Below are 19,048 nucleotides of genomic sequence, written 5' to 3' on the forward strand. Positions count from 1 at the left end.
ATTTATTTACTGATTTATTTACACAGAGAAACATTTGGCAATGATGTTACCTATTTTACGAGAAGAAGAAAACCAGTGTCTGTCTTCAAATGTTCCTGAAATCAGCTCTTCTCTTTGCTTGTGTGTGCCCTAGAATAGGTCAGTTTCTATACTGCCTGTATGCTTGCTCTATGAAAGGACTTCTATTTAAATTCAATTAAAAAAATAAAGGTCTTTGTGAACATCAGCACCAGTTAGTGCAGCAGGAATTCCTTCCAGGCCAGGGGTTGCACCATGTGATACCTACAAATCTACAAATTTCTTCTGAATTACTTCAGGTTAGAGGATCCAACTCTCAGAAGAAGAAGATGAGAAGATTCTGTTGAGGGGGATTATTAAAGCAAAAAGGGGAGATATTTTACATTTTGTTCAGGAGGATCCTTAGTGGGTTAAATCTATGGGGCAAATTTTTCGTACTGCCTTCTTCATACAAATGATCTCATTGAATTCAATGGGGCTACTTGCATGGCTAAGCTGAGCAGAGTTTGGTCTATGTGTTTTTTCTTGCTTCCTCTAATATGTCCATCACTGACATATGAAGAGAGCTTGATCTTTGGCTGCAAAAACCGTGTTCTCCCTCCTCTTGCTTCTCTAAGTGGGAATAGCCTTGTAGTTCATGTTTATAGTGTTGACTTCTCTGAAGTGTACAAAGATGTATGTTTAACTCTCTCTAAAAGCAGCAGAGTCCTGTGGCACCTTATAGACTAACAGATGTATAGTAGCATGAGCTTTCGTGGGTGAATACCCACTTCGTCGGATGCATGAAGAAGTGGGTATTCACCCACGAAAGCTCATGCTCCAATACGTCTGTTAGTCTATAAGGTGCCACAAGACTCTTTGCTGCTTTTACAGATCCAGACTAACACGGCTACCCCATTGATACTTAACTCTCTCTAGTAATTTACCAGTTACCTCATGTAACTGAGTGAGCTTAACATGCAGAAAGCGTGTTTCACAGCAGGGGAGTGGCAACAGTGCTAGAATTGGGTGTGTGTGTGCCATCAACATTCCATTCTAAATTGGTCTTTACGACCATTTATACCTCACTATTGTTCCTATTATATTGCAGTTTCTTTTATATTCTGTCAGTGTAGGGCATGCCCAGGGAAGGTACCAATGGGAGGTGGCAGAGTGGGGGAACTTGAATGTCTCTATGGGCCAGTTAATTAACAGGCAAAGTCCCATTATGGCCCATGTTATACAGGAGGTCAGACTAGATGATCACAGTGCCCCTTCTGGTTTTAGAATTTATGAATCTATGAAGTCCTGCTGCTCAACCTCATCCCTTTCCTTCCTCTCCTTGGACAAGCCTGTGGAGCCCCAGTGTAGTTCATTTTGTAAGGATTTAGCCTTTCAGATCTGCACATCTTCCTTGCTGACCAATAGCAAGTGCATATGCCTTTTGCTGGTACTCAGGGTGAACACTGCTCAGCACCCTTTGCCTGCAGCAGCAATGCTCCTGAACTTTTCATCTTGTCTGCAAAGTGGCTTGTACTATTCTAAAGACAACTGTGTAAGAAACTCAAATGATGATGTGCTGCAGCAGGTTATCAAAGCATTCTGGGGCCTGGTCTATACTACAGTGTTAGATTGACTCCAGGTGGCTTACGTCGACCTAACTCTGCCAGCGGCTACACTAAAATGTTGTTCCCACCGATGTAACTCACCCGTTATGCTGACTTAACTCCGCCTTTGCGAGAGGCATAGAACTTAGGTTGACATAGTTAGGTCGATGCAGTGTCAGTGTAGACACTGTGTTGCCTATGTCCACTGTTGCTGGCTTTCAGAAGCCTTCCCACAAAGCCCCACACTGACAGTTAAATCGGTGCAAGCGCTCCTGGTGAGGCCACGTGCTGCCGACACAAGGAGCACAGTGTGGACATGCAAAAGCGATTTAATTACTGCAGTGGCTCTGTCAATGTAACGTAGGTTGACATAATTCTGTAGTGTAGACACGGGTTTGGATGAGAGGTGTTCAAGCTGCGAGTAGAGAAACAGGAGTTGGATGATTGAAAGAACAGGGCACTGAATATGCTTGATCACATCTGGTTATAAACACTAAGCAGGACGCCCTGGATAATGCTTGGATGGGTTCCTCCAAAGCAGAGTTGGGCTTAGGCTATTCCTGTAGAACAACAGGCACTGCTGACTCTATCCCCTGCCCTGCTCTGCATCACAAAATAGCCTATACGTGCATAGTGGGGTTAACAAGACAGCTAACTGAAACTGGAACACTGTAGCCAAACTGCTTCGGAGCTGACTGATTTCACCTCATTCCCATCCCCTCACAATCTGGACAGGGTATGGAATAGCCAAGAGAGTGGAATTAATTAGCTGGGAAGTACTGCTGCTCCCCTGCTTCACAGCTGGTTGTTTCAATTACAGTAGAACCTCAGAGTTACGAACGCCTCGGGAACGGAGGTTGTTTGTAACTCTGAATAAAACGTTCTGGTTGTTCTTTCAAACGTTTACAACTGAACATTGACTGAATACAGCTTTGAAACTTTACTACGCAGAAGAAAAATTCTTCTTTTAATCATCTTAATTAAATGAAACAAGCATAGAAACCGTTTCCTTAACTCGTCAATTTTTAAAAAAACGTTCCCCTTATTTTTTAGTAGTTTATGTTTAACACAGTACTGTACCGTACGGTATTTTTTTTAAGTCTCTGCTGCCTGATTGTGCACGTCCAATTCCAAATGAAGTGTGTGGTTAACTGCTCAGATTGTAACTCTGGTGTTCATAACTCTGAGGTTCTACTGTAGTTGCTCTGGTCACCTCAGGTCAGGAGAAGTGTGAGGGGAGAGAGCAGAGGAATGGAGCTGTAAGAGGAGGATGGGAAGGGCACTGCAGAGGATGCTGTGGAGGGAGGGAATGGCAAAGGAAGCAAGGAGGTAACTACATGAGTGTCAGGGAGAGAAAAGGAAGCAATACTTGAAAATATGTGTTCTATTGTTTCAGTGCAATTTTAGTGATGGAGAATTTTACCTGAGTTTCATAACATGCCACATCCAAGAAGGATCTGACCAAGTGAGCGGGGAATCTGCTTACGATGGAACTTGAGGAGATTTTACCAGCGTTTTTCCTCCCTGCTCCAGTCCAGCCTCTGCTCCAAGAGAAAAAGGAGCCAGTTCAACTTGGGCACCACATAGTAGTTTTAATGTTTAATGTTTAGTTGTTTTTGCCAGGAAACTACAGACTTTCCATTTTCTCCTAGGAGAGCCCTGCTGCTTTTAAATACATAGATCCCAGTTTAATTTCTCACTGGGATGGACTTCTCGGAAGTAAATATAGGGAAGGGGTGTCTTCTAGTTGTGAGCATGGGTCTCTGAAAGCCAGGAACCCTTTGTTCTATTCCTGGCTATTCCATTGGCTCATTGTGTGACCTGGGACAAATCATTTAACCTCTCTGTGCTTCAGTTTATCCATCTGTAATATGGGAATGATAGTCCTTAAAGGAGTTACTGGAGACATAACCCGCTCATTCCTGATTTTCTGCACTAGTGAAGGGGGAATGATTTGACTCAGCAGCTTGACTTTTGTTCCTCTCACAGGCCTGTTTGTGACACGCAGCTTCCTTCTACTGCTTGCTGGCCGAGACAGCTGCAGCTTCCATCTTGGCCAGCCAGTAAAGCTGCAGCTGCTCAAAGTGTGCTGGCTGGACAGCCACCATGCAGGCTGTCTGTTTTCCTGATGGTTTGTTGTTTGCTCCTCCAGCTCCTATCCCACTCATCTCTCCTCAGCTGTCACTACATGTTCTTACCTATCTATTGACTCCTTCCCCTGCCCACACACACACTGAAACCCTTTGACACATATACTTCTGGTAAGGACTTGTGACACGGGTCCTGGGATCTATCCCCCACTGGTTACCATACATATGGGCCCAGGGCCTGTTACATTTTGATTACAATTCCAGACTAGCCCTGATCATGAACATTCAGGTCCAGGTTTGGGCCTGTATTTCAGTCCTCTTCCACATCTCTCACACACTAACCTTAGAGATGGCTGGATGTAGGGTTCCGGCTTGAGCCCACCCCCAGTGATTGTGCAGAGTGGCTTAAATGGGATATCTACGGGGCTTCCAGAAATGCACAATTCAGCACGTTCACAGGCAGATGTGGCATCTGAATGAAACTCCTCAGTTCGCATGAGGGTCTTTGGACAGTCCCAGCCCTTTTCAATTAGCTCTGTGAGTAACCTGGGATAAGAATGCAAATGAAATCTTGTCAAGAGTGGATCTAATGTGTGTTTTTGTTTTTTTGTTTTTGTTTTTTTGCCATTGCCTGAACTATCCAGTGGGGAAGCTACTTGATGGTGATAGCTGTGTTGACAGCTCTGAGTGCTCCTGCATCCATTCTGGCATGCGCTATCCTCCTGGCTCCTCCATCTCCCAGGACTGCAACTCATGGTAAATACAATGATGCGGTGCAATTGCTCTGATCCAGGCTGCTCTAGATAAGTACTGCTCTTCAGTTTTGTGTGCCCCCCCCTCCCCTTTCTTTTAATTGGCAAATGCCCCAGTTTAAGATTTGGAAGAGCCAACCTCTTCCCAGAAGCAAGCTGTTCACAAAGACTCAATCAACTCCATTTTCACAGCGACATTTGATCTAGTAGAATTGTGTAGGGGTCATAGTCTTTCATGCAGTGGAAAAATATTTGTTTCCTGAATAACATAAACTTGCAGACTCCCAGTCCCAGCTAGTTTTGGACAGTGGAGTTTTGTTTTGACTTACTACATTTATTTAACTTCCCTTAAACCTAGTTCAAAATTTCCTTTGAGAAGGGCCAAATTCATGCCCCCTCCCTCTTGCAAAGCCATCATGTTGCCCCTCTCCAGCTTTGTAGCCTTAGATTCAATGTGCAACCTTCTTCTTTCACATCTACCCTGAATGCCATCCTGAAGGGGCGGGGGGTTGTTACCCAAGCAGAGGGAAGGGAGTGAGCAATGTAGCCTGAACTCTGTGTGTGTAAGGAGTTAGGGGAGCATTGGGCAGATGTTTCCAGTCAAACAAAAGAGGGAACCTGATCTACGGCCCATCCAGAGGCACAGTGCAATAAAGCAGGAGGCTCTGTGTATCACCACAGTCAGCAAGAAGCAGCTCAGCCCCCCCATGCCCATGTATCAATGACGCATGAGCCGTGACCACCACATTAGCACCTCAACCTCTCCCAGGTGGGATGGAGTCCCACAACCCTAGGGCCTTCTGCAGCTCTGGGTTTGACAGCATCATCCAAATCACCCTGCCCTTGGAAGACTAATCCAGTTTAATAGACTTCATCCTTAGAAAATGCTTCCTGCTATTCAGCCTAAATATTCCTTTGCTGAATGTTGTACCATTAGCCTCGCTTGTATCACCCTAAGTAATTCAGCTCGCTTCCGAGGGTGTACAAGGAACGGGCTAACTGATCAAATGAGAGCCAGCCGATCGCAATTCATTTTCTTATAAAAAGTTGTGGGGCTTGCAGGTGTTGTTCCATATAGGCCCAAGCGTGATAGCAACAGCCACTGTTGTGCATTGACTATGCCTTATATTACTACTGCCTCCAGGAGTTGATACTGAATCCATTCTCCCATCCACAGACCTGGAAAGAAATATTATTTCTCTCTCTTCCTCTCACACACAAGAAGGGTTATTCATCGTTAAGACTGTACATGCCAGGGTTTCAGAGGAAACCCTCTGAGGATTTTTTTTAAACCATTCGGATTTAGCAGAACACACGTTACAGCTAAAATAAACAGATGGCTTGTGGGAAAAAAAAGGAGAAAGAGTTCTGTACTTTTATAACCATGCTGATTCACAGATTCCAGGCCAGAAAGGACCACTGTGATCATCTCGCCTGACCTTCTGTATAACACAAGCCGTAGAACTTCCCCAAAATGATTCCTTTTAGAAAAACACTATTACAGTTCAATACTATAGTGTTTCCCATGGGGCTAGCTGGAAAGAGTGTGTGTATGGAAGATGCATATGTTAAGCTGTATTAGGGCATGGGGGAGCATGACTGGTTTGATTTTTCTGAAAGGGGAGCTCAGCTTTCAACTGTTTTGGGACATGCCGCAGTGGATGTGAAATCATGCACCCTAACTTTTCAACAATATATTTCCTAGCATTTGTCGACGTGGCATCTGGATCTGCAGCAATGAGGAGTGCCCAGGTAAGCTGACCCTTCTGCTTATAGCTCCCCAAAACTATGTAAGCCTTGCCTAGGTCAGTCCCACGCATGGATGAGTGCACAGACAGGGGAGTTGTCTTTGTCCTTTTTCGAGCTCTGGCTGCAAGTCAGCACCAAGATCATATTTCAAGAGTCCGGGAGTCCACAAGATAAATCAGGCTGTGCAGACGGGCTTGTGTGTGGCAATGTAAATACCTGTTGAGGGAAAAAAGCACAAGTTCTCTTTCCATTGCTTTTCTTGCCATGTTGTAAAAGAGCTGTAGGTTCAGAGTAGAAGCTTTCAGGTAAAGGAAAACTGCTCTGCTAACTTGAGTATCTACAATTTTCTAAGGGTTTATCTACATATGGACAAGAAAATTAATCTGAATTAACTAACAGTATGAATTTAAAGTGGATTAGTTAAATCAAGCCCCCTGTGTGGGCACTCTTATTCAGAATTAAATTGACTTTAATTCAATTTAGCTTGATTCACTTTGAAAGTCAATCAAGCTAAACTGAATTAAGGCCACTTTATTTCTGAATAATGGTATGTCTACATTGCAATTAGACTCTGCATGGGGCTTGGGCTAAGGGGCTCTTTAATTGTAATGTAGACATTCAGGCTCAGGCTGCAGCCCGAGCTCTGGGACCCTCCCCCCTCGCAGAGTTCTACAGCTCGGGCTCCAGCCTGAGTCCAAATGTCTACACCACAATTATACAGCCCCTTTGCCCGAGCCCCACAAGTCCAAGTTCGGTGGTTTGGGCCAGCCGTGGGTGTCTAATTGCAGTGTAGATACCCTAAGAGTGTCCACACAAAGGTTTAATGGAGGGGAGGGATAGCTCAGTGGTTTGAGCATTGGCCTGCTAAACCCAGGGTTGTGAGATCAATCCTTGAGGAGCCACTTAGGGATCTGGGGCAAAATCAGTACTTGGTCCTGCTAGTGAAAGCAGGGGGCTGGACTTGATGACCTTTCAAGGTCCCTTCTAGTTCTAGGAGATAGGATATTTCCATTATTTTATTTTATTTTATTTTATTATTTATAATTTTAATGCAGTTTAACTAATCCACTTTGAGAGATAATTTGGATTAATTTTTCTGAATGTCCCCATGTAGACAAGCCCTAACTAATGGCCTGATTTAGCAAATATTCTGATGGGACTACTTACAATAGTAAGCCCTACATGTCATAGAAGCAAACTGGACCATGCATGGTACTCTGTTCAGTAGTGTTTGGAGGCTTGGGTCATAAGTAATGTGTTCTGTTCAAGGAGCTAGAGCCATGGCCGGGGAGAGGCAAGTAGGCCACCTGTGTTCCATTAATGGTGACACAGGGGAGTAACAGGCCACCAGTCTTTTTTCCCCTCCTTCCTAAACTCACCTAGAACAACCTGTTTGCAATGGATAGCTGACACTGACATCCTGGGTACTCATCCATCCTGGAGGGTGCGCAGGGCGGAGGAGATGATGGAGTGTCACACCTCCTGTCATAAGACAGCTCCAGCAAAGTCCCCGTTCCCCCCTTCACTCCATAAGCCCATTCCCCTGAATCTGAAATGTACATTTGCTGCCCTGGGCCCTCCTTCAGTTCCAGCACTGCAGTCAGCCAAGAAAGAGGAAGCCTGCACTGGCCTGATGCAGCCCCCAGCACGAGTGTGTGTAGGGGGATAGCCACAGGCAGCTGTGACCTACCTAGTGCTGAGATGTGAGAGAGGAGGAGAACTAAGAGAAGGGGGACTCAGGGGACGTGGGAGATCAGAAAATGGGGAAAACATGTAGCTCTCTGAGGCAAAGACAGAGGTGAGAGCAAGAGAGGATCAAAGTGGGAGAATTACACCTACCTACAAGTGGACATTGAAAAGCCTCTCATTGGACTCTCAGCTGCCTTGCCCCACCCTTCCCGAAAATATCCCCTGCTTCAAATGGAAATAGCAGTTGCTCCAAAATTTCAGAGAAAAGCACAATTTGAGAGGTGTGGAATCACTGAAAATGGAAGGGAGACATATTTTATGAGAAATTCCGTGCAGGCCTGCCACACACAGGTCCAATCCAGCCCTATGCTTGTCTAGTTCATTGGTGAGTTCTCCAAGTGCAGCACAACTGTGCAAAGTAACTGCTTAAAAAAAGGAAAAAGCCCCATGAGGTTCCATGTTTATTGTGTCTCATGACTCTAGATGCAATCAATTCACAAGTGAAAAACACTACTGCTTTTAAGTGCAAATTCAGCTTGGGGTGTAAACCCCAAACCATGATCTTTATGGCTCATTCTTTGTCATCAGTAAGAAATATTACGTGGGCCAAAATCTGTTCGTGATTGCAGCCCCTTTGTCTTTATTGGGATTACTGAGGTGAATCGATACGTGTGGAGCAAAGGCCTGCAGTTAGAATACAGTTTAAAATTCTGCTGCTGCACAGGAGGGAATAGAATCCAGCTCCCTCTCTTTGAGCTGAATTGGCTCTGCCAGGTGAACAGGAACAGGAATAAAAAATAGCTTGCTTTGGTCCCTTCAGCAAGCTGATCTAACTCATTAGTCAACTAATTAAGGCTGAGGGGTAGATAAGTTGTAGTAATGTCTATGTGGTCCCTTACTTATGTATGTTCAGACTGTACATATTGTGAAGGTAGCCCTCTGGATCACCCTTGATATTGGCTTGTCATTTTAGGCCCAGAGCCTGCAATTTGTTCTGTGCAGGCAGATCCCTGCATGGCCCATACAGAGAAATTCTGGCCTTACTACATCATGTTCGCTGGGGCCCCACCCCCTCATATTTCACTTTATTTGTGCAGATGTTAGACGTTTTGGGGGCCTCCTGGTGTTTGGGGGCCTGGTACGAATATCCCCCTTCTCCTCTCTCCCCTGTCAGCCCTACTCCCATTGACTTCACTGGGGCTCCATGCAGGTGTTGGGGCTTGACTGCATGAAATAACTTGATTAGATTGTAAGCTCTTTGGTGCAGAGAACGTCTTTCCTATTTGTTTGGGCAGTGCCTAAAATTATGAGGTCTCAGGTCCAGTTGCGGCCGCTGGGCCCTACCACCACAGAAATAATAAGAACAACCTTCTGCATACACACTGGGAGCAGATATGTTAAAAAGTCCTATATTTCAGTAGTTCCTTTTCACAGTAGGAGGGACTGCATGCTGGAATTCAGTTTTATTCTGTAAGAGCTGTGGTTTTAGGTTAAACTGTGAATTATTTCTGGTTTAATGATAATTAAATAAACTAAATGTAAGAGGAAATACCACCAGAAGTTCTGCCTCTGTAAGAAACACTTAACTATATCTCAGTCTGATTGTCTTTCAGCTAGGGTTACCATACATCCGGTTTTTCCGGACATGTCCGGCTTTTCGGCAATCAAATCCCCGTCTGGGGGGAATTGCCAAAAAGCTGAACATGTCCGGGAAAATGCCAGCCGGGCACTTCCCCTCCCACGGCTGCTCTGCTCCTCCCCTGACTCTTCGGCTCTGTTTAAGAGCCGAGCTGCCCAAGCGCTATGGGCTTTAGGCAGTCCCCTTGCCTCCGGACCCCAGCCGCCGGCCGGGCACTTCCCCTCCCAGGCTCCGGCTGCACAGGGTCCGGAGGCATGGGGGCTGCCCAAAGCCGGTAGCGCTCGGGCAGCCCGGCTCTTAAACAGAGCCGAAGAGTCAGGGGAGGAGCAGAGCCTCCGGCCGTGGCGGCTCTGCTCCTCCCCTGACTCTTCGGCTCTGTTTAAGAGCCGAGCGCTACGGGCTTTGGGCAGCCCCCATGCCTCTGGACCCTGCGCCGCCGGAGCCCGGGAGGGGAAATGCCCAGCCGGGGGTGCAGGATCCGGAGGCATAGGGGCTGCCCAAAGCCCGAGTGCTACCGGCTTCACGGTTTGCCGGGCAGCCTCCACACCTTGCGCCCCCGGCTGGGCGCTTCCCCTCCCGGGCTCCAGCTGCGCTGGGGAAGCGCCGGCCGGGGACGCAGGGTCTGGGGGCTGCCCGGCAAACCGTGAAGCCGGTAGCGCTCGTGCAGCCCTTTTCGCGTGGCTGGGAGTGGGAGGGAGGAGGGGGCGGAGTTGGGGTGGGGAAGGGGCGGGGCCAGGGTGGGAAATGGGCGGGGCCAGGGCCCTGTGGAGGGTCCTCTTTTTTTATTTTTCAATATGGTAACCCTATTTCAGCTCTTTATCCCTTTTGAGCATAGGTGTTGGGGGTGCTGCCATACCCCCAGGTTGAAGAAGTAGTAACAACTCAATTATATGGCTACTACCTTTAGCACCTCCACTATAAAAACATTTCCAGCACCCCTGCCTTTGTGATTCATAAAATCAAAGTATTTTTTACCTAAATGCTTGAATAAGTCCCAGGAAACCCAGCAAAGGAACTAACCCTTTTTTTCCTGTTCTGTATTAAATAAACCTATTGTGATACAGGCATTCAGCTACTGGAGCCATGACAAGACCACATTATAATGTTCTAGAGACACAAAGACAGTGTTCTCAACCTGCCAAGACCCAAGGGTGTAACAAAATTCCAGAGTGAGGCACCACCACAAAAGAACATCAGAGCAGGGGTTGAGGAACAAGAAGTGTTCCATTTTTAACTTGTAAAGGGCTCAGTTCTACAACGTAGGCCTCATCTACACAGTTCTAAAAACTGATTTAGTTCAATTGCCGCATTTGGACCTCTAGGGCCAGCATGGCCTAGTAGATACAGCACTGGATTGGAATTTGGGAGACCTGGGTTAAAATCCTGGCTCTGCCACTGGCTTGTTGGAGTGACCTTGGGCAAGTCACTTCACCTCCTTGTGCCTCAATTTCCTCATCTATAAAATAGGGGTGATGATGTTTATCTCCTACATAAAGCATTTTGAGTGCTATTGGTGAGAAATGCTATATGAGAGCTAGCTATTATTAGTTTATCAGATTAAACCTGGGTAGCTGGCATCTGTAAATTTACAGAAAAAACTAAATTTTTCACACCCCTGAGCAATACAGATAAGCCGACTTAATTTTCTAGTGTAGATGAAGCCTAAGAGTGTTCACACAGGCTTTTGCACGGTTTAAGTACGCTGATTAGGTAAACTGGTGCAACTCCATGTATGAACCTGGCCTGAGTAGCACTTGAGTAACCACAGTGAAGTCCCTGGTTCTGCTCTCATAAGTACATATTACTGGGTAAATTTCACCCCCATGCAGAGAGCCAGAGCAAGGCTTGTGCCCCACTTAGAGTCCTATTTAAGAGTCATTTTGAAGGGTTCTCTGTGCAAGGGTGAATTTCAACCTGTGTGTGGAAACCTCGCAGTATGGTCTTTCTAACTTTGGCTGGAGTCCTCATTTCTAATGGCAATAACTTCCAGGAATAATCAGGGCTGGTCTACACTGGCGGGGGGGATCAATTTAAGATACGCAACTTCGGCTACGCAAATAGCGTAGCTGAAGTCGAAGTATCTAAGATCAAATTACCTTGGGTCCACATGGCCCGGGATCGACGGCTGCAGCTCCCCCGTCAACTGCGCTATCGCCGCTCGCTCTGGTGGAGTACCGGAGTCGACAGTGAGTGCGTTCGGGGATCGATATATCGCATCTTAACGAGACGTGATATATCGATCCCGGATAAATCGATTGCTACCCGCCGATACGGTGGGCTGTGAAGACGTACCCTCAGTGGGATGAGCCATGCGGCCACCACTATCCAGCCTTTAGGAGCTGTGAGCTGGCAGGGCCTGCTCTGCTCCTCCCGCCTCTGTCTGTCTCACAAAAAGCAGGAATTTGTTCAATGATCTGACTGTTTTCCCTTGGTATTTTTCAGGAGAATGCTCTGTCAATGGCCAATCCCATTACAAAAGTTTTGACAACAAGCATTTCACCTTCAGCGGGATTTGTCAATACTTATTTGCCAAAGACTGTGAGGAGAACTCCTTTTCTGTCATCATAGAGACGGTCCAGGTAACAGCACCTTATGTGTGTGTGTGGGGTGGGGGTGGAGAGGGGTGAGGGGTTTGTGTGAGTTGATGACTAGAGCTTCCTGTGCACATAAATGGCATTTTTCTATAAAATTAGCTAGAATCTCTCTTCTGAATTAACATATGTTTTGCCTCTTCTTGCTGCCACTCCTTTAACCCCAGGCTGTAAATTCACATTCACAGTGGGACTGCATTGTGTCTCTGGAGTTTTGCCAAGTTAGCATATAAATACAAGAGACAGAGGAGGGTGTGCCTCATACACTGAACTGTTTGTGCTGCTCGGTGGGTAATTGCCCTGGGCAGAAGCTATGGGACATGTAGTAGCATTGTTACCTTAATAGTATAGTATCTGGAGTTTTTTCTCACAGGGATGCATTGGCTAATAAGTTGCATTACTTCCTAGTATGTCAGCCCCTCTCAACTTGTTTCCTGCACCCTCTGCCACAGAGAGAATGGCAAGGACCCAGTTGCAGGGCAGGAAGGGGAGATAGCCAGAGAGAAATGGGAAGGGTGCCAGAGTATATTGGGACAGGCAGGACACCAGTAGAGTTTCCTCAGGGAGTTTTGCGGAAGGGGCAGTAAAATGGGTATGGGAGTACGTGAGAGAACTGAGGGAGTGGGAAGGAGGGCGGGGAAGGTAAGGGAGTTTGCAGAGGGAGGAGTGAGGGCATAATATTGAGGGAGGGCAGAGAGGTAGGATAGAGAGAAAGGGCCACAGCGGTGGAAGTGCAGAGGTTTTGGAAGGAGAGAGGAAGGCACCAGGGCAAGTTGAGGGAGGAAGGGAGGCAGGCAGGCAGCAGAAGCAGCATGAAGAGCACAGTGACAGGGCAGAGACGGGGAAACTTTTCCAAGGCAGCAGGGACAGGTTAGGGGTGGTTAAGAGGCCCCAGAGAGAAGGTGTGCAGAAAGCTCACTTGCTTTAGGGAAATGGATTTTGCCCATCCCCACCCACAACTCCCTTCAGCACCAGAGACTATTACGTTTGTGCCTATTACGTAACAGATCTGAGATCAGAGCTGTGCCTGTGGAACTGGCATAACTGGTTTCCACTGAAACTGTTCTTTCGAAACTGATGAGGGAAGATGGGAGTTAGTGAGTCACCATTCCCTGTCTGCAGAATGTTCCACCCACAGCTTCGTAACTAGTGACATCAGCGCCCGAAATGGTGAAAGTGAGAGCTGCGCGCCTCTAGTTCCCCATTTGAACAGACTTGTGACATGTCTCATCATCACACCAGACAGAGCAGTCAAGAGGAGAGGCTCTCTCATCACACAGTGCAGCCTGTGTTCCAGGGAGCCTGCTGTCATGGCTCCATAGCTCCTTTTCCAGGGCCCTGAGAACAGACACTGCCCTAGAGTAGCCTGATCTATAGATTGTGTATTAATTACACTGAGTACATAAGAATTTCCAGTTACCCCTCTGTGGTTTGACAGCTTCTTGTCTCAAGATCAGGCCCAGTATTATTAAAATTACTGTTCGATTGGAAACCCTGGTGTGCACAGTTGCAACACTCACACTTTAGGAACTTTCTATGTTTGTAACAGTTCTATTAATGCATGCAGCAAAGTCACAGACACTCTAACCCAGCAAGGTAGCTAGAAGTAATACAGAATGTGCATCTCACATCCCTTGCAGAACAACATGAAATGTTATTCATTATCTTCCTCATCACTATCACCTTCCTCATCATCACCAGTGGCCACCATACTGTAACCTCTCTCTCCTCCTGCACACAGGCTGGGCTACAACTTTTATAACATGTTACGCTGACGTCCCTATGCCTCATGTATATTCACTAGGGATTTCTCCCTTCTTATTTGTTTTCTCTCACCCTACTAATATTCGGGTACCTTTCTCCTATAGGTTAGGATAGTAATGATCTCATCTTATTATCATATATGTCAATTTGTTGCAATGGCACCCTTGTGACCAGATATCTGCAGTTGTTCCTATCCTAAAATATCGAAGAGCTAGTGTTGGCTCATATTCCTGTGGTTTCCTGGTGTCATTATTTACAAACTTCCCCCTTAAACACTCTACTCCCAATTCCCCAAAACTTAGGGGTGACCATTGGGCTATTTATCTGTGCCAACGTTCATAGGCCGCATGCCTTATGCTAACTTCCGTAGCCAGTGTCTTACAGGATACAGGCCTGTAGTTTCCTTGCATTACTGCTAAATAAAATAAATACTAAAGCCAGCTCCATGGGCGACAGATGTGACACTAAAATTACAGCCACAGGAGGGCTTCTGGCCCAGCATGCTGGAGGAGCTGAGTCATTGACAAAGTGAAATCCTAACAGTCATAGGAAACGTTGGCTTCTTTTTAGTGTGCCGATGATCTTGATGCAGTGTGCACTCGCTCGGCCTCTGTCCGAATCCAGGACATGGAGAACAGCATCATCAAAATGAAGCATGGGGGTGTTATCTCTCTGAATGGGCAGGATGTACAGATTCCTTTGACACAAGGTATGTTTGTGGCCTGTAACAATTCAGACCACACATTACTATCTACATTGCACACTGAGCCCAGGCTTTACTTCAGGTTTGAGCCAAGCCCCCTTCTGTCCACACAGAATCAGTTTGCCCCAGTCAGCAAGCACTGAGCACCCAATCCTAGGATGCTGCTGGGGTGGGTCAGAGACACTGGGACTCGGGTCCAGGCCCTGTCATTTTTACTGTGGACGCAGGCCAAGAAAGGTCTGCATAGCACAGTATGGACATGTCAGCACAGCTGTGAGACCAGCATACAACAATTCTAAACCTGGGTTTACAATGCAGTGTAGACACTCAAGCATGGGCTTGGAAACACTGAGTCCATAAGGCTGGGGTCCATAGACCCAGGTTTAGTGTGCAGTATAGACATACCCAAAGGTGTCTCCCTTCTCAACTTTATCAGGCAGGCTTTAGCCTAGCTCAAAGAGTGTTTCCTATTCCCAACTCTGAGTCACATTTTATACAGTTACCGCAAAAAGAACAGGAGTACTTGTGGCACCTTAGAGACTAACAAATTTATTAGAGCATAAGGTTTCATGGACTACAGCCCACTTCTTCGGATGCATATAGAGTGGAACATATATTGAGGAGATATATATACACACATACAGAGAGCATGAACAGGTGGGAGTTGTCTTACCAACTCTGAGAGGCCAATTAAGAGAAAAAAACTTTTGAAGTGATAATCAAGATAGCCCAGTACAGACAGTTTGATAAGAAGTGTGAGAATACTTACAAGGGGAGATAGATTCAATGTTTGTAATGGCTCAGCCATTCCCAGTCCTTATTCAATCCTGAGTTGGTTGTATCTAGTTTGCATATCAATTCCAGTTCAGCAGTCTCTCGTTGGAGTCTGTTTTTGAAGTTTTTCTGTTGTAAGATAGCCACCCGCAGGTCTGTCATTGAATGGCCAGACAGGTTAAAGTGTTCTCCCACTGGTTTTTGAGTATTATGATTCCTGATGTCAGATTTGTGTCCATTAATTCATTTGCGTAGAGACTGTCCGGTTTGGCCAATGTACATGGCAGAGGGGCATTGCTGGCACATGAGTTGGTAAGACAACTCCCACCTGTTCATGCTCTCTGTATGTGTGTATATATATCTCCTCAATATATGTTCCACTCTATATGCATCCAAAGAAGTGGGCTGTAGTCCATGAAAGCGTATGCTCTAATAAATTTGTTAGTCTCTAAGGTGCCACAAGTACTCCTGTTCTTTTTGCGGATACAGACTAACACGGCTGCTACTCTGAAACCTATACAGTTACCGTCACCTTTTATTGAATTTGCATCTTGCCGGGTTCTCTTGGACATGTGCCCAGGACCCCAGTTGGTGTAAATTGGCCCTGCTCAATTGAAGCTGGTGGGGTTATGCTGCTGTTGACTATTTGAGGATCTAGACTACGACATTCAAAACCAATGTCAAGTATCCATTTTATCCACCCCAAAACTTGACATTTTAGAAGAGGACTGCAGTGATTTCACTAATAACTCTGGATAATGCTCATATGTGTTTCTTTTGGGGCCTGTGAGGCCCAGATCATGCTAAGGAGAAGTGCAGAGATGCATCAGACCAGGGGATACAATACCTGTGGAATGTCAAAGTGATGCACAGCAACCAGGGGACCATGGTTGGTGTGTCCCACTTTGTCATTGTGCAGTCTCCACCTCCCCTGTGGTGTGGTGCCAACTCCATTGGCCTGTATCATGGGAGCGGGTGATATTCTATGCCTGGCCCATCTCTGCACCTTTCAGGGAGCCTAGGACCAGTAAGCAGCTGTGCTACACTAGCACTGTCTTTGTGCCCCTGTTGGTACTGGGGTGAATCAAATGGTACAAATCCATATGTCTATACTAGGGGTTTGCATCATTTCCACTACATTTGTGCAAAGAAAATAGTGTAGACAAACTTTAAGTGTATCTGCTTAGATCCATCTCACGGGCTGATGGGTGATGAGGACATTGTATCCTGCTTGCTGATGACAGAATGCATCCTTTCTTGTCTGAAACTTGTCCGATGTGTTTTTGAGGTGCCCTCCGTATCCAGCGCATTATGATGTCTTCAGTTCGCCTCACCTATGGGGAAGATTTACAGATTGACTGGGATGGTCGTGGTAAACTTCTGGTGAAGGTAGTTTTTTTTCCTCTCACCCCACCCAAACATACACAAAGACTTTCTTGTCTGATGTGAGAAATTGCTTGTGTTGCATGCTATAAATTCCATTCTCTCTCTCAGCCTTCAGAGCAATATACTGATCCCTTTGTTTTCTAGAAACAAACATTTGCATCGCAGAAACAGCTTGGGTTTTTTTTTCTCTCTTTCTTTTCTGTGCACTAACAGTAGCCATTAACCGTGAATAGCTTTGCTTTCATTACAACAGATCCCTATGAGCCAGATTTTGATTTCATTTACTCTTGTCTATCCCCACTGAAGTCAATAGGATTGCATAGGTGAAAATAAGAGATGAATTTGGCCCATAGGATACAATCATTCATATGTTCAAGGGAAAAAAGATAATTTAATTGCACGGGATATACAGCATGCTGCTCCTACTAAGAATAATATTTATGGTCATTCCAGGTCAACGTAAAGAGAGAAGTTTGTATTGTGGAGCATAGGGCAACTGAGTGTCAATAATAGCTTTTTGTGTCCTACAAAAAATATAATCAGTAATCCTATAATAAATCCTTTTATATTCCCAGCAAAGCCGCTTTTATAGTTTGTACTAGATTGATTGAATTTCTCAAGATTCTGCTTCATAAGCACAATGGTGAAGTGTGATTGATAAAGGTAATAGTGTTGATGTAATATACTTAGACGTCTTTAAGATGTTTGACTTGATGCCACATGACATATGGATTAAGAAATTAGGATGATACAAGTTCAACATGGCACACATTAAATGGATCAAAATGAGCTAACAGATAGGTCTCAACATGTAATTGTAAATAGGGAATCATCAATGAGGTGCTTGTGTTTCTAGTGGGGTCCTGCGAGGATCTGTTGTTGGCCCTACACTATTTAATGTTTTTATCAGTGGCCAAGAAGAAAACATGAAATTAGATAAACTTTGCACATGATACAAAGATTGGAGGAGTGGTAAATAACGAAGAGGGCAGGCTATTCACTGATAAAAAGTGATCTGGATTGCTTGTTAAGATGGGTGCAAGCAAACAGTATGCATTTAAAAATGGCTAAATATAAATGTATGCAACCAGGACAAAGAATATAGGCCATACCTACAGGGTTGGAGACTCTATCCTGGAAGCAGTGACTGAAAAAAGGTTTGGGTATTGTGGTGTATAATCTGCTGAACGTGAGCTCCCACTATGAGATGCTGAGGCTAAAAAGGGCTAATGTGATGCTTGTATACATAAATGGGAATCTTCAGTAGGAATAGGGAGGTTATATTACCTCTGTATTTGAAATTGGTGTGACTGCTATTAGAATACTGTGTCCTGTTCTGGTGTCCACAGTTCAAGAAGGATGTTGATAAATTGGAGAGGTTCAGCGAAGAGTCACAAGAATGAATCAAGGACTGGAAAACATGCCTCATAGTGCGAGACTCTATTTAGCTCATCAAAGAGAAGGTTAAGGGGTGACTTGATTACAGTTTATAAGTACCTAGATGGGGAACAAATATTTAATAATGGACTCATCAGTCTAGCGAATAAACATATAACAAGATGGTAGGAGTTGAAGCTAGACAAATCCAGACTTCAAATAAGGTGCATATTTTTTACAATGAGAGTAATTAACCATTGGAACAATTTAGCAACGGCTGTGGTGGATTCTCCATCACTGGAAATTTTAAAATCAAGATTGGATGATTTTCTAAAAGATATGCTCTAGTTCAAACAAGAATGAATTCAGGGAAATTCTATGGCCTGTGTTATACTGGAGGTCAGACTAGATGATCACAGTGGTCTTTTCTGGCTTTATAATCTATTTATGTATGAAGAGTACGCACTTGGACAGTATATTGTGCTTATTCTAAGGTAGAGCCCTGTGTGGGACTATTCTTTAATCCCACTCCTCCCCGATCTTGCTATTATGGCAGCGGGTCCTGCAAGACCCATGGGATCTCAGTCCCGCTGCAGGGCTCTACACTAGTGCCCCACGGGGCTCTAATTCTAAGGGCCAAAAATATGGCCACCTTTCCCTGGAGATTAAGATGGGGAGAGAGCCCAGGGAACCCTATCATATCACCCTGTATGCACATGCAGGAGGCTGTCCTTGTGTGATTGTTACATCTTGAGGACCGCTGGTGGAGGCTAGTCAGTGCTGACCACAGCTCTTCAATCCTCCCGGGGACATGATGAGGCAGAACGGGGGTGCGGGTGTTTCTGTGGCACTGCTCCCCTGCACATTGGCCTTCAGCTGCCCACTGGAGTGAGCAGGCTACAAGGGTAGAACAGATGTACTGACTGCAGT

At 45.5% G+C, this 19,048-nt stretch overlaps 1 protein-coding gene across 2 annotated transcripts in view; it reads left to right on the top strand.

Annotated features, from left to right (window-relative positions):
• Positions 1 to 19,048, top strand: part of VWF (von Willebrand factor) — a 248,017-nt gene that overhangs the window by 44,203 nt on the left and 184,766 nt on the right. For both annotated transcript variants that reach the window (XM_054039064.1, XM_054039074.1), the window contains exons 9-13: positions 4,339 to 4,450; positions 6,152 to 6,198; positions 11,966 to 12,102; positions 14,449 to 14,587; positions 16,644 to 16,744. In XM_054039064.1, the coding sequence (XP_053895039.1) occupies positions 4,339 to 4,450; positions 6,152 to 6,198; positions 11,966 to 12,102; positions 14,449 to 14,587; positions 16,644 to 16,744 (536 nt within the window). The remainder of the gene's footprint in view (positions 1 to 4,338; positions 4,451 to 6,151; positions 6,199 to 11,965; positions 12,103 to 14,448; positions 14,588 to 16,643; positions 16,745 to 19,048) is intronic.

This window comes from Malaclemys terrapin, chromosome 1, assembly GCF_027887155.1.
Source record: "Malaclemys terrapin pileata isolate rMalTer1 chromosome 1, rMalTer1.hap1, whole genome shotgun sequence".
NCBI classification, from domain to species: Eukaryota; Metazoa; Chordata; order Testudines; family Emydidae; genus Malaclemys; species Malaclemys terrapin.